General features: G+C 39.9%; 1 protein-coding gene across 1 annotated transcript; it reads left to right on the forward strand.

Annotated features, from left to right (window-relative positions):
* Window positions 1-1934: 1934 nt before the first annotated feature.
* LOC117407661 (zinc finger protein 585A-like) lies at window positions 1935-16600 on the forward strand. The gene is made up of 4 exons (XM_059017895.1): window positions 1935-2020; window positions 3391-4952; window positions 11873-11957; window positions 12438-16600. The coding sequence occupies exons 1-4, from the start codon at window positions 1935-1937 to the stop codon at window positions 13882-13884; spliced, it is 3180 nt and encodes a 1059-aa protein (XP_058873878.1). The 3' UTR covers window positions 13885-16600.
* Window positions 16601-17137: the final 537 nt, after the last annotated feature.

A 17137-nucleotide genomic window follows, 5' to 3' on the forward strand; every position in this document is an offset into this window, starting at 1 on the left:
TAACTCAATTAAGACTAACCTTAACTTACACAGACTTTAATTGAAAATGTGCCAATAAGTTTGTGATTAACAAATATTGTTATTTACACCAATATGATTAATATAGGTTATACAGTAGCTTCAGTGTATATTGTGAGAAACATTTAGGGAATGTCAAAAATTAAAGGAATGAACAGGTCAAAAGATTTAATCTTTAGCATTATTCATGCATGGTCTTGCACTAAATCTGCAAACACATTTCTCTTAGTTTAACCATATAACTTGTCATTAAAAAATGAAGTAATACACCCTCATGGTATGTGTTGCCACTTCCTACACTGTTTGTCAGATCATTGGCATCGTCCTGGAATGGAGCCTGTCATTCTCAAAGCAGGTCTGCAGATTGGTGGTTGTTCATTTGTTATCAGTAATACTGTATATGCATTTGTTAAATATGTATGAAGCCAAATTATATGATATGCTATAAAGTAAGAATGTTTCTTCCATAACTTAAGACACTCAAAAGTACAAATTTGGAACTAGAAGCAATATGATTGTTAACCACAACATATTGTCCCTGACTTTAGTGTGTATAATTCAGGCTCTTAACTAATGAAGCATACAGGATGTCAGATTTGTGTAAATGCTCGAGTAGAAGTCAATCTAGATCCGAGTTGTCCAGTCTTAGTCCTGGGGAACCCTTAACAGAGCAATGCAGGGCAAGCAGAAATCTGCACTCAATCATTTTAGTGGGTTGTGTATCAGGTGTAGTTGTCCAAACCAGAAAGACATTCACAAAAAAGGCACATGTTGAAAAATGCAGCAAACTTCTTTTTCTGTATTCTTCACAATAAAACAAGTACATGATCAGATCGCATATTTCCATTGTAACGTGTGATCCAGGACTTAATGCGTAAGCATTAGTGAAAAAGAAAAACACTATACTGGAGGTCAGCTTTGGTAAAAAGCCCCGTCACCACGTCAAGGTCCTGACCGATGGAGTGGGGCGTTAGGAGCAGGTTTAACAGAACTTTAAAATGCCTTCTCACATAACCCTCAAAAAAAGAAGGACTTTAAAGAAGCTGCCTGTCTAAAAATGACATCACCAATTTATAGTGACGTGTGTTATCAGTAAATCATACGGACATTTCATGCTGTCAACTTCTATAATATGTAATTGTCTAATATCAGTTAATAGGAATGGAAATCGAATTTGAAATTGAAGCATTAATGTCAGAAACATGTACACGTAAAATGTGAAGTTGTTTATCACTTCAGAATTACATCTACTGTACTTTTATATCATGTTACACCCACCTTATTTGGCACAATATCACTTCAATACAGTGAATCAGCCCCTCCCCAGCTGGTTCAATATAACTACATTAAACAAGGTGGGTGTTAGAACTGACATCGAATTTACTTTTGATATCTCTGCCCTGGAAATACTCAAGTCAGGCAGTAATTCAGTAGTTCAGAAACTAAGACTACCATACCAATTAAAAATGAAAATTAAATATATATATATATATATATATATATATATATAATTACACACGTTTATCATTTATTTAGATGTACATCTTCAAAAATACAGGGCGGCTTCAATAACTTATAATGTATTAATATTCATTTTCAATATTTCTCTATTTTTTTTACCTTTCAAAACGAATGTACTGGCTTTCTTTCTGATACCCCTCTTCTCCTCTTTGGTGGCTTGTTCAGGATACTCACCTGTGCTGAGGTAGCGATATACCGCTCTCAAGTGATCCATATCGATTGATAAATGTAGTTTTCTGAGGGGGAAAAAAACACAGTATTACAAATTTGTCCTGTAAAAAGAGAAATTATTTGATTACAATTGTACGACGGCGCCAACGAACTCCAACTGTCAGTGTCAAGATCTGTGGAGCAAAAGCAGTGACGCGCATAGCAACAGAACGCTGACATGTCACATGACTCAGGGGGAGGGGGACAAATTTGGCACGAGACCGTCAGCTTCCATCCGGGTGTTTCCAGCAGGAGGCGCCAATCCGCTAACGTGACGTCACGACGCGCTCGTCTCCATGGGAGCAGGGAGGAAGCGGAAGTGTGTGCGGGTTTGTTTACATTGTGTGTGTGGGACTGCGTGGGGTTGTTGAGCTGCAGCAGCAGAGAAACTTGCTAAATAAGTCAAGTGCTGACCGAATAACAAAGAGAGGCTCCCAATATTATTCATAATAAAAGCGTGAATACAGAAAGGATATCAGTCTCAAGCTAACAGTCAGTGAAGATGGAGGTCAGCGTCTCCGTGTCGTTCTTTCAAGACGAGCTCGCCTCTACCATCGAGCACGCAGTGAAAGCGGCTGTAGACACCGTCTTGTGCCAAATCACAAAAGTTGTCGGCGGCAAATTCACTGAATTCCAAATGGAAATGGCTGGAAAGAAGAAAGAGAATGAAAGTCTGAAGCTGAGATTGGAAATATCAGAGAGCGAGTTGAAAGCGGTGCGGGAATGCATGAACGCTGCAGATGCAGACATTAAACAACCTCTCAGAAACATGAACCCCTACTGCAATGAACAAGACTTTCAGAGGAACGAGAACCAGGGGTTATTCATCAGAGTTCAAGGTGAGTTTAATAATGTTATGGTTCTTGTATGCCTTACAGTCATTAAAAAATACAATTAAATACAGCACTACTGTAATGATTGTGTTTCCTTGAAGAAGGCTCCGTTCACAATGTTGCATATATAATATCCATGATGTGTTATTTCATACAGTTATAAACTCCACAGAATTACATGATTGTATTTATTTGTACAGTGAGAGTTAAAAGCATGTATAATTTTGTTTCACGCAGATTCTGGAGAGAGACGTGCTTTCAGTGAAGCAGAGGAGGGGCCAGTGATAGAAGCTGTTTACACAAAAGAGGAAATCTGTGATCAGGAGTGGTGTGGAAGAATAATGGAGATTACAGACCTGACAACTGTAGAAAGTAAAGAGATCCCTGAACTTGAACCTGTCCACATTAAAGAGGAGGCTGTAGAGCTGGAGTGTGATCACATCACAGAGGAGGTTAGTAAAGAAAATAAAGTCAATACACTGGAGGAGAATATAGTTAAGACGGAATCTATCCGCTGTGAGGATTGTCCTCCTGAACAGATCTGCATGAAACCCAATCAGCCTGTCTCTGAAGACACTGGTTCTAGTGTTGGAGAAGCGGGCACTGTGCTGGGGTCCATTCAGAGGAAACATCACCCCCCTCAGGATAGAGCTGCAGATGGAAAGGAGGAAGGAGCGATGCCGTCCACGAGCAGCACAGCATGTGAGTAGAATGTCAAAAATACAGTTTATATAAGAATTGCAATTGTTTTGCGAAAGATTAAGAGTTTATCATCTTTCTTGCTTTTCAATGTTCTAATTGTTAACAGTGATGGCTGTGAGGTGAAGCCTTGCAGGAAAGTGGCTGTGATTCAATGCTGTGCAGTAACCTTGGCTTCTGTTTCCTGCGCTTCTAAAGCAGATCTAGGAAGACGCACCTCCACTCCAGCACCCCAGAGCAAAATCTCTTCTGATGGGAAACTGCAGCGTAAGCAGAAACACAGAGAGTCGACACCCCACGATGAATATGTGAAGAAACTGAGAACTGACTCTGTTCAGAATCTTTCTGCACAAGATAGCCGACCACTTCCTGTGGGATTTACAGTGACTCCACACCAGCGTATTCACACAGGAGACAAACCCAATCACTGTATAGAGTGTGGGAAGACATTCAGATTTGCAACTGGATTAAAACTACACCAGCAAACTCACACAGGAGAGAAACCATACGAGTGTCCTGACTGTGGGAGGAGTTTTAATCAGAAATGTAACCTCCAAACACACCAGCGAATTCACACAGGAGAGAAACCGTTTCACTGTGCAGATTGTGGGAGGCATTTTAATCAGAAAGTTTCTCTTCAAAAACACCAGCTAACTCACAGTACAGATAAATCATTTCACTGTGCTGATTGTGGGAAGACATTCAGACTTACAACTGGATTAAAACTACACCAACGTATTCACACAGGAGATAAAACATACGAGTGTCCTGACTGTGGGAAGAGTTTTATTGAGAAAAGTAACGTTCAAGCACACCAGCTAACTCACAGTACAGATAAACCGTTTCACTGTGCTGATTGTGGGAAGAGTTTTAATCAGAAATGTAACCTTCAAACACACCAGCGAATTCACAAGGGAGAGAAACCGTTTCAATGTGCTGATTGTGGGAAGAGTTTTAATCAGAAATGTCACCTTCAAAAACACCAGCAAACTCACACAGGAGAGAAACCGTATGAGTGTCCTGACTGTGGGAGGCGTTTTAATAATAAAGGTAACCTTCAAACACACCAGCGAACTCACACAGGAGAGAAACCGTATGAGTGTCCTGACTGTGGGAGGCGTTTTATTCAGAAATCTAACCTTCAATCACACCAGCTAACTCACAGTACAGATAAACCATTTCACTGTGCTGATTGTGGGAAAGGTTTTAATTGTATAACTTTACTTGAAGCACACCAGCGAATTCACAAGGGAGAGAAACCGTTTCACTGTGCTGATTGTGGGAAGAGTTTTAATCAGAAATATAACCTTCAAACACACCAGCGAATTCACAAGGGAGAGAAACCATTTCAATGTGCTGATTGTGGGAAGAGTTTTAATCAGAAATATTACCTTCAATCACACCAGCGAATTCACACAGGAGAGAAACCGTATGAGTGTCCTGACTGTAGGAGGCGTTTTACTCACAAATCTAACCTTCAATCACACCAGCTAACTCACAGTACAGATAAACCGTTTCACTGTGCTGATTGTGGGAAAGGTTTTAATCGTAAAACTTTACTTGAAGCACACCAGCGAATTCACAAGGGAGAGAATCTGTTTCACTGTGCTGATTGTGGGAGGCGTTTTAATCAGAAATGTGACCTTGAAAAACACCAGCTAACTCACACAGAATAGAAACCGACAGCTTTGAAAATCCATTTACAAACATTAATACTGAAGCTAAATGGAAGAGACATTTCAGTGAAAAACGAGGTGTAGTGTAGCCTGTTGAGGTCCCTCTAGGAGTAAGATTTGACAGCAGAAGAAACCGGGATACAGGCACATATGATCACGATCCTGTAACTGACAAGTGTATTTATATTCCATTGTTAGAATCTTTAAAGTTTATATTTTGGAGTCCAGACATTTGTAATCCTATTGTACAACCTTGTGAACAAAACGCGGTTTATAAAGATTTCTGGTGACGGCAGCTGCTATAGAAATCATCCACTTTTCTCTCGGCATAGAAATGCATTTCAAATACAACTTTACTAGGATGACTTTGAAACTGCAAACCCATTAGGATCCAAGCAAGGGATACATCAAATTGGAAGCTTATATTTTATTCTTAGAAATCTTTCACCAAAGGTAAATTCAGCACTAATGAATATTCACCTTGTTTCAGTGTTCCACACACAAGATATTAAAAAGTATGGATTTAATGCTATACTACAACTTCACATTGATGATTAAAACATTCTTGAAAGTACTGGAATTAAAGTTCCTTTTTCTGAAGAACCAATTGATGGTACAGTTGCTCAGGTCACAGGAGTTACCTTAGGGGTGCACACACTTCTGCGGTTCAGGGAATCTTTCAGTTCAGTTTTTTTTCTGTAGACTCTGCTTGATTGATAAGAATGCGTCTCAGTCAGTATTCAGCGACGATGATTCTAACATCATATTACGTGATAGAGTTTTGCATGAACAGCATTGCAATGATCTGTTAGCAGACCCTACATGACCCTCCTCCTTTGGAATGAAGCGATATTGTTTGCTGAATGACTTACAGTTTCTTTCTCATTTCTGATCATTTTGCTTTTGATATTATGCGCGATGTCCTCGAAGGCGTCCCCCAGTATGAAATGAAGTTGCTTTTTGGCTCTCTCTCTGACAGTGTCATCTCCAAGCATGACATCATTAATAGAATTCACTCTTAGAATTATGGTTTGTTGGGGAGAATGAATCGTCCAAGGATCAATCTAGAGCAGTCTGGCAATGGGATAGAGCTCAACGCTATGCGGGCAGCAGTGTGGAGTAGTGGTTAGGGCTCTGGACTCTTGACCGGAGGGTTGTGGGTTCAATCCCCAGTGGGGGACACTGCTGTTGTACCCTTGAGCAAGGTACTTTACCTAGATTGCTCCAGTAAAAACCCAACTATATAAATGGGTAATTGTATGTAAAATAATGTGATATCTGTATAATGTGAAATAATGTATAATGTGATATTTTGTAACAATTGTAAGTCACCCTGGATAAGGGTGTCTGCTAAGAAATAAATAATAATAATTGCAGAACATCATAAGCTTTTCAGAGAGCTATACCCACAATGCATTTCGATTCCAAAGCACCATTTCATGATTCATTATCCCAGATGCATCAGAGAAATAGGTCCATTATTGCATTTCTGGGCAATGAGATTTGAGGCAAAGCACAAGTTTATTAAAAACAGTGTCAAGAATTTCAAAACTATTACCAAATCACTGGCCCAAAAACACCAAATAGCTACAGCATGCCACTGGGAGTCTTTATCAATAAAGACTATTGAATGTGGACCTCTTAAAACACAAGCTTTAAATGATTTTCCTGACTGTGAAATTATAGCGGAACAACTGCAAGGTGGTTTGGATTGTGACATTAATATTACTTCTAGGATTAGATACTCAGGAACTGAATATCGGACCGGCCGTCTGATTTGTATAAAAATAGAAGACAAAATGCCTGTATTTAGTAAAATAACTGGAATTGTTCGAGAAGCTGAACAATATCTTTTAGTGGCATCTGAATTTGAAACAGTTTGTTTTGTAGAACATCTTCATTCATTTCATGCGAGAGGAACTCGGAAAAACGTTCCATTTGATCTTCAGACTTCATAGGGCTTTGAAGAACCTGATTTGCATGCGGTTCCAGTGAGTTATTTAATGTACATGCCAACCACAACATTGTATTTTGATTTTAAGTTCTATAGTTTTGGAATTGAAATAAGTATCGTGGCACTTTGAGGGCTGGTTATGCAATGGGAATTTCTATAAATATGGAGATATAAAGGAAGATGTAAATATCACTCCTTCCACAGAAGGTGCAGGTTTGTCACTGCTTCCATTGAATTGAGGAGATTTAGAAATTGCAGCCAAATGTGTTTTCACAAAGAATGTCCAAAATATGAGATCGAAAGGCAACCAAACCACTCACCGTGGACACAAACTTTTGGCTGTGATGTCAAAATCTCCCGAGTTAAAGTGAAGCAGTAACACAATGTCATGTTCTGGAGTTAAATGCATTTGTGTAAATTATTAATTGGGCTACAGAAATATTACAAAATAACCCAGGATGGCAGTGAGGACATTTCGATTTGTAAAATGATATTCAAGTGTACTTTTTTTCCTTTACCAGCAGTTATTCTTGTGGATGAACACTGTTGTCTAAAAGTAACTGACATCCAAAAATTATAAACTGTACTTAGTGTCCAAAAGGTGTATTTTGTGAAATAAATGCTTTGATTTAATAGAGTCATGTGTCTGGATCTCTTTTTAGAATTTGTACGAAGTGTGTTTAATTACTGCTTTGTCTTACAAGTATTCCTGTAGCATAGTATTTAATCTATGAAGCTGAATATTTATGAGTGAGTTAAAATTACTAAATAGCAGTGTGACACACTTACACCACAATATAGTTAAACTTACACTGAATGAGATGACATTTAAACTCCTACTGTGTTGAAAACTTTACTCTCTAGCAGGGTTAATTTCTTAACGCTTTCCAAAGTGTTCATTTAACACGGAAATCGAGGGAGCCATATGTTCACTACAAAAGTGTCAGAGTTAATTATGGGTTAATCCGGCCTTGATTTTTGAAGTTATATTTTAGGAACAGCTTGTGACACTGGCAAGATACAATTAAATAAATAAATAAATACGTAGCCATGGTCCAGGACGTTAAACAGAATATGAATTATTAAACACATAATCAGAAAACAAGTGATTCACACGATTGATTGTATAATAAAATCACTCTGCTGTGAACTTGCTCAGCACATCGCTACAGTTGTGTACTTATAAGCAATGTGAGTACAAAATAACAAAACCGGGAAGATAATGTTACTGTTTCTGACCGGGACAAAAACATGAAGTCTGAATACTGGCAAGCCCGGCTTTACCGGGGCGTCTGGTCACCCTGGTCAAGGAATCCATTGCCGTCAGCTTCCATCCGGGTGCTTCCAGCAGGAGGCGCCAATCCGCTAACGTGACGTCACGACGCGCTCGTCTCCATGGGAGCAGGGAGGAAGCGGAAGTGTGTGCGGGTTTGTTTACATTGTGTGTGTGGGACTGCGTGGGGTTGTTGAGCTGCAGCAGCAGAGAAACTTGCTAAATAAGTCAAGTGCTGACTGAATAACAAAGAGAGGCTCCCAATATTATTCATAATAAAAGCGTGAATACAGAAAGGATATCAGTCTCAAGCTAACAGTCAGTGAAGATGGACGTCAGTGTCTCCGTGTCGTTCTTTCAAGACGAGCTCGCCTCTACCATCGAGCACGCAGTGAAAGCGGCTGTAGACACCGTCTTGTGCCAAATCACAAAAGTTGTCGGCGGCAAATTCACTGAATTCCGAATGGAAATGGCTGGAAAGGAGAAAGAGAATGAAAGTCTGAAGCTGAGATTGGAAATATCAGAGAGCGAGTTGAAAGCAGTGCGTGAATGCATGAACGCTGCAGATGCAGACATTAAACAACCTCTCAGAAACATGAACCCCGACTGCAATGAACAAGACTTTCAGAGGAACGAGAACCAGGGATTATTCATCAGAGTTCAAGGTGAGTTTAATAATGTTATGGTTCTTGTATGCCTTCCAGTTATTTAAAAAAAAAAAAAAAAACAACCTCGCTGACCGTAATGATGGTACAGTGCCTTGCGAAAGTATTCGGCCCCCTTGAACTTTGCGACCTTTTGCCACATTTCAGGCTTCAAACATAAAGATATGAAACTGTAATTTTTTGTGAAGAATCAACAACAAGTGGGACACAATCATGAAGTGGAACGAAATTTATTGGATATTTCAAACTTTTTTAACAAATAAAAAACTGAAAAATTGGGCGTGCAAAATTATTCAGCCCCCTTAAGTTAATACTTTGTAGCGCCACCTTTTGCTGCGATTACAGCTGTAAGTCGCTTGGGGTATGTCTCTATCAGTTTTGCACATCGAGAGACTGAAATTTTTGCCCATTCCTCCTCGCAAAACAGCTCGAGCTCAGTGAGGTTGGATGGAGAGCATTTGTGAACAGCAGTTTTCAGTTCTTTCCACAGATTCTCGATTGGATTCAGGTCTGGACTTTGACTTGGCCATTCTAACACCTGGATATGTTTATTTGTGAACCATTCCATTGTAGATTTTGCTTTATGTTTTGGATCATTGTCTTGTTGGAAGACAAATCTCCGTCCCAGTCTCAGGTCTTTTGCAGACTCCATCAGGTTTTCTTCCAGAATGGTCCTGTATTTGGCTCCATCCATCTTCCCATCAATTTTAACCATCTTCCCTGTCCCTGCTGAAGAAAAGCAGGCCCAAACCATGATGCTGCCACAACCATGTTTGACAGTGGGGATGGTGTGTTCAGGGTGATGAGCTGTGTTGCTTTTACGCCAAACATAACGTTTTGCATTGTTGCCAAAAAGTTCGATTTTGGTTTCATCTGACCAGAGCACCTTCTTCCACATGTTTGGTGTGTCTCCCAGGTGGCTTGTGGCAAACTGTAAATGACACTTTTTATAGATATCTTTAAGAAATGGCTTTCTTCTTGCCACTCTTCCATAAAGGCCAGATTTGTGCAGTATACGACTGATTGTTGTCCTATGGACAGAGTCTCCCACCTCAGCTGTAGATCTCTGCAGTTCATCCAGAGTGATCATGGGCCTCTTGGCTGCATCTCTGATCAGTCTTCTCCTTGTATGAGCTGAAAGTTTAGAGGGACGGCCAGGTCTTGGTAGATTTGCAGTGGTCTGATACTCCTTCCATTTCAATATTATCGCTTGCACAGTGCTCCTTGGGATGTTTAAAGCTTGGGAAATCTTTTTGTATTCAAATCCGGCTTTAAACTTCTCCACAACAGTATCTCGGACCTGCCTGGTGTGTTCCTTGTTCTTCATGATGCTCTCTGCGCTTTAAACGGACCTCTGAGACTATCACAGTGCAGGTGCATTTATACGGAGACTTGATTACACACAGGTGGATTCTATTTATCATCATTAGTCATTTAGGTCAACATTGGATCATTCAGAGATCCTCACTGAACTTCTGGAGAGAGTTTGCTGCACTGAAAGTAAAGGGGCTGAATAATTTTGCACGCCCAATTTTTCAGTTTTTTATTTGTTAAAAAAGTTTGAAATATCCAATAAATTTCATTCCACTTCATGATTGTGTCCCACTTGTTGTTGATTATTCACAAAAAATTACAGTTTCATATCTTTATGTTTGAAGCCTGAAATGTGGCAAAAGGTCGCAAAGTTCAAGGGGGCCGAATACTTTCGCAAGGCACTGTAATACTGTTATGAAGGCACCGTTCACAATGTTGAATATATCCTATTGTTTTTACACCGTGACAACACTTTGACCTCAACACGCCTGGCAGCATCGTGGTTAAAAGGCTGTGTGTTTCATTTATGACAAAGTAGCTGTTTAACTTGGCGTGTAACAACAAGTACAGGTTATTGTACACGGACACAGCCACTGTGTGAACAGGTACAGGTGATCATACACTGACACAGCCACTGTGTGAACAGGTACAGGTGATCATACACTGACACAGCCACTGTGTGAACAGGTACAGGTGATTATACATTGACATAGCCACTGTGTGAACAGGTACAGTTGATCATACACTGACACAGCCACTGTGTGAACAGGTACAGGTGATTATACGCTGACACAGCCACTGTGTGAACAGGTACAGGTGATTATACGCTGACAGAGCCACTGTGTGAACAGGTACAGGTGATTATACGCTGACAGAGCCACTGTGTGAACAGGTACTGGTGATTATACACTGACACGGCCACTGTGTGAACAGGTACAGGTATTTATACACTGACACAGCCACTGTGTGAACAGGTACAGGTGATTATACACTGACACAGCCACTGTGTGAACAGGTACAGGTGATTATACACTGACACAGCCACTGTGTGAACAGGTACAGGTGATTATACACTGACACAGCCACTGTGTGAACAGGTACAGGTATTTATACACTGACACAGCCACTGTGTGAACAGGTACAGGTGATCATACACTGACACGGCCACTGTGTGAACAGGTACAGGTATTTATACACTGACACAGCCACTGTGTGAACAGGTACAGGTGATTATACACTGACACAGCCACTGTGTGAACAGGTACAGGTATTTATACACTGACACAGCCACTGTGTGAACAGGTACAGGTGATTATACACTGACACAGCCACTGTGTGAACAGGTACAGGTGATTATACGCTGACACAGCCACTGTGTGAACAGGTACAGGTGATTATACATTGACATAGCCACTGTGTATGACAGGACTTGTTTGAAACTGGATCTGAACACGTCTCTCGCGATGATGTGTTATTTCATACAGTTATAAACTCCACAGAATTACATGATTGTACCTGCTTGAACCAAAGTCATTTTATTTATCTTGCTCTTAATTGTATTATTACTTGTACTGTGATTCTTGAAATGTATTTGCTTACGATTGTAAGTCGCCCTGGATAAGGGCGTCTGCTAAGAAATAAATAAATAATAATGTTGTATTTATTTATACAGTGAGAATTAAAAGCATGTATAATTTTGTTTCACGCAGATTCTGGCGAGAGACATGCTTTCAGTGAAGCAGAGGAGGGGCCAGTGATAGAAGCTGGACAAGAGGACATCTTTGATCAGGAGTGGTGTGGAAGAATAATGGAGATCACAGACCTGACAATTGTAGAAAGTAAAGAGATCCCTGAACTTGAACCTGTCCACATTAAAGAGGAGGCCGTAGAGCTGGAGTGTGATCACATCACAGAGGAAGTTAGTAAAGAAAATAAAGTCGATACACTGGAGGAGAATATAGTTAAGATGGAATCTAGCCGCTGTGAAGATTATCCTCCTGAACAGATCTGCATGAAACCCAATCAGCCTGTCTCTGAACACACTGGTTCTAGTGTTGGAGAAGAGGGCACTGTGCTGGGATCCATTCAGAGGAAACATCACCCCCCTCAGGAAAGAGCTGCAGATGGAAAGGAGGAAGGAGCGATGCCGTCCATGAGTAGAATGTCATGTGAGTAGAATGTCAAAAATACAGTTTATAAAAGAATTGCAATTGTGTTGTGAAGGATTAAGAGTTTATCATTTGTCTTGCTTTTCAATGTTCTAATTGTTAACAGTGATGGCTGTGAGGTGAAGCCTTGCAGGAAAGTGGCTGTGATTCAATGCTGTGCAGTAACCTTGGCTTCTGTCTCCTGCGCTTCTAAAGCAGATCTAGGAAGACGCACCTCCACTCCAGCACCCCAGAGCAAAATCTCTACTGATGGGAAACTGCAGCGTAAGCAGAAACACAGAGAGTCGACACCCCAAGATGAATATGTGAAGAAGCTCAGAACTCGCTCGGTTCAGAATCTTTCTGCACAAGATATCCGACCACTTCCTGTGGGATATACAGCGACTCCACATCCCGACAGTTCTGCAACCCAGGGCAACTTCATTTCCCTACAAACTCCCCAGCAGATTCCTTCAGAGCAGATCTTGTATCACTGTACTGAATGTGGCACCAATTTCAGTGATCGGGGAAAGCTGAAAATACACCAGCGAGTTCACACAGGAGAGAAACCCAATCACTGTACGGAGTGTGGGAAGACATTCAGATTTGCAACTGGATTAAAACTACACCAGCTAACTCACACAGGAGAGAAACCATATGAGTGTCCAGACTGTGGGAGGAGTTTTAATCAGAAAGGAAGCCTTCAAAGACACCAGCAAATTCACAAGGGAGAGAAACCGTACGAGTGTCCTGACTGTGGGAGGAGTTTTAATCAGAAAGGTGACCTTCAAAGACACCAGCGAATTCACACGGGAGAGAAACCATTTCACTGTGCTGATTGTGGGAAGAGTTTTAATCAGAAAGGTCATCTTCAAAAACACCAGCGAATTCACACGGGAGAGAAACCGTTTCACTGTGCTGATTGTGGGAAGACATTCAGACTTACAACTGGATTAAAACTACACCAACGTATTCACACAAGAGTGAAAACATACGAGTGTCCTGACTGTGGGAAGAGTTTTATTGAGAAAAGTAACGTTCAAGCACACCAGCGAATTCACACGGGAGAGAAACCGTTTCACTGTGCTGATTGTGGGAAGAGTTTTAATCAGAAAAGTAACCTTCAAACACACCAGCGAATTCACAAGGGAGAGAAACCGTTTCAATGTGCTGATTGTGGGAAGAGTTTTAATCAGAAATGTGACCTTCAAAAACACCAGCGAACTCACACAGGAGAGAAACGGTATGAGTGTCCTGACTGTGGGAGGCGTTTCAATCATAAAAGTAACCTTCAAACACACCAGCGAACTCACACCGGAGAGAAACCTTATGAGTGTCCTGACTGTGGGAGGCGTTTTACTCAGAAATCTAACCTTCAATCACACCAGCTGACTCACAGTACAGATAAACCATTTCACTGTGCTGATTGTGGGACAGGTTTTAATTGTAAAACTTTACTTGAAGCACACCAGCGAATTCACAAGGGAGAGAAACCGTTTCACTGTGGTAATTGTGGGAAAGGTTTCAATCAGAAATGTGACCTTCAACAACACCAGCTAACTCACACAGGATAGAAACCGACAGCTTTGAAAATCCATTTACAAACATTAATACTGAAGCTAAATGGAAAAGACATTTCAGTGAAAAACGAGGTGTAGTGGAGTCTGTTGAGGTCCCTCTAGGAGTAAGATTTGACAGCAGAAGAAACCGGGATACAGGCACATATGATCACAATCCTGTAACTGACAAGTGTATTTATATTCCATTGTTAGAATCTTTTAAGTTTATATTTAGGAGTCCAGACATTTGTAATCCTATTGTACAACCCTGTGAACAAAACGCGGTTTATAAAGATTTCTGGTGACGGCAGCTGCTATAGAAATCATCCACTTTTCTCTCGGCATAAAAATGCATTTCAAATACAACTTTACTAGGATGACTTTGAAACTGCAAACCCATTAGGATCCAAGCAAGGGATACATCAAATTGGAAGCTTATATTTTATTCTTAGAAATCTTTCACCAAAGGTAAATTCAGCACTAATGAATATTCACCTTGTTTCACTGTTCCACACACAATATATTAAAAAGTATGGATTTAATGCTATACTACAACCTCACGTTGATGATTAAAAACATTTTTGAAAGTACTGGAATTAAAGTTCCTTTTTCTGAAGAACCAATTGATGGTACAGTTGCTCAGTTCACATGAGATACCTTAGGGGTGCACACACTTCTGGGGTTCAGGGAATCTTTCAGTTCAGTTTTTTTTCTGTCGACTCTGCTTGATTGATAAGAATTCGTCTCAGTCAGTATTCAGCGACGATGATTCTAACATCATATTACGTGACACAGTTTTGCATGAACAGCATTGCAATGATCTGCTAGCAGACCCTACATGACCCTCCTCCTTTGGAATGAAGCGATATTGTTTGCTGAATGACTTACAGTTTCTTTCTCATTTCTGATCATTTTGCTTTTGATATTATGCGCGATGTCCTCGAAGGCGTCCCCCAGTATGAAATGAAGTTGCTTTTTGGCTCTCTCTGTGACAGTGTCATCTCCAAGCATGACATCATTAATAGAATTCACTCTTAGAATTATGGTTTGTTGGAGAGAAAGAATCGTCCAAGGATCAATCTAGAGCAGTCTGACAATGGGATAGAGCTCAATGCTATGCGGGCAGCAGTGTGGAGTAGTGGTTAGGGCTCTGGACTCTTGACCGGAGGGTTGTGGGTTTAATCCCAGGTGGGGGGATACTGCTGCTGTACCCTTGAGCAAGGTACTTTACCTAGATTGCTCCAGTAAGAACCCAACTGTATAAATGGGTAATTGTATGTAAAAATAATGTGATATCTTGTAACAATTGTAAGTCGCCCTGGATGAGGGCATCTGCTAAGAAATAAATAATAATAATTCAGACATTCTGCTTAATTAAAAATATTCCCCTAGTATTTGGAGACATTGTAAACGAGGGAAACAAAAATCTGAGCTTGCTTCTGATGTTGTTAAATATTTTCAATATTGTTTTTTCACCAGTGATTACTGAGGGTATGACAGTGTATCTCAAGCACCTAATTGCAGAACATCATAAGCTTTTCAGAGAGCTATACCCACGATGCAATTCGATTCCAAAGCACCATTTCATGATCCATTATCCCAGATGCATCAGAAAAATAGGTCCATTATTGCATTTCTGGGCAATGAGATTTGAGGCAAAGCACAAGTTTATTAAAAACAGTGTTATAGAATTTCAAAACTATTACCAAATCACTGCCCCAAAAATACCAAATAGCTACAGCATGCCACTGGGCGTCTTTATCAATAAAGACTATTGAATGTGGACCTCTTAAAATACGAGCTTTAAATGATTTTCCTGACTGTGAAATTACAGCAGAAAAACTGCAAGTTGGTTTGGATTGTGACATTAATATTACTTCTAGGATTAGATACTCAGGAAGTGAATATCGGACCGGCCGTCTGATTTGTATAAAAATAGAAGACGAAATGCCGGTATTTAGTAAAATAAGTGGAATTGTTTGAGAAGCTGAACAATATATTTTAGTGGCATCTGAATTTGAAACAGATTGTTTTCTAGAACATCTTCATTCATTTCATGCAGGAGGAACTTGGAAAAACGTTCCATTTGATCTTCAGACTTCATATGGCTTTGAAGAACCTGATTTGCATGCGGTTCCAGCGAGTTATTTAATGTACATGCCAACCACAACATTGTATTTTGATTTTAAGTTCTATAGTTTTGGAATTGAAATAAGTATTGTGGCACTTTGAGGGCTGGTTATGCAATGGGAATTTCTATAAATATGGAGATATAAAGGAAGATGTAAATATCACTCCTTCCACAGAAGGTGCAGGTTTGTCACTGCTTCCATTGAATTGAGGAGATTTAGAAATCGCAGCCAAAAGTGTGTTCACAAAGAACGTCCAAAATATGAGATCCAAAGGCAACCAAACCACTCACCGTGGACACAAACTTTTGGCTGTGATGTCAAAATCTCCCGAGTTAAAGTGAAACAGTAACACAATGTCATGTTCTGGAGTTAAATGCATTTGTGTGAATTACAAGTTGGGCTACAGAAATAGTACAAAATAACCCAGGATGGCAGTGAGGACATTTTGATTTGGAAAATGATATTGAAGTGTACATTTTTTTCCTTTACCAGCAGTTATTCTTGTAGATGAACACTGTTGTCTAAAAGTAACTGACATCCAAAAATTATAAACTGTACTTGGTGTCCAAAAGGTGTATTTTGTGAAATAAATGCTTTGATTTAATGGAGTCATGTGTCTGGATCCCTTTTTAGAATTTGTATGAAGTGTATTTAATTACTGCTTTGTGTTACAAGTATTCCTGTAGCATAGTATTTAATCTATGAAGCTGAATATTTCTGAGTGAGTTAAAATTACTAAATAGCAGTGTGACATTTACACTTACACCACAATATAGTTAAACTTACCCTGAATGAGATGACATTTAAACTCCTACAGTGTTGAAAACTTTACTCTCTAGCAGGGTTAATTTCTTAACACTTTCCAAAGTGTTAATTTAACACGGAAATCGAGGGAGCCATATGTTCACTACAAAAGTGTCAGAGTTACTTATGGGTTAATCCGGCCTTGATTGAAGGTATATTTTAGGAACAGCTTGTGGCACTGGCAAGATACAATTAAATAAATAAATACATAGCCATGGTCCAGGACATAAACAGAATATGAATTATTAAACACATAATCAGAAAACAAGTGGTTCACACGATTGATTGTATAATAAAATCACTCTGCTGTGAACTTGCTCAGCACATCGCTA

This window comes from Acipenser ruthenus, chromosome 58 (assembly GCF_902713425.1).
Source record: "Acipenser ruthenus chromosome 58, fAciRut3.2 maternal haplotype, whole genome shotgun sequence".
NCBI lineage: Eukaryota > Metazoa > Chordata > Actinopteri > Acipenseriformes > Acipenseridae > Acipenser > Acipenser ruthenus.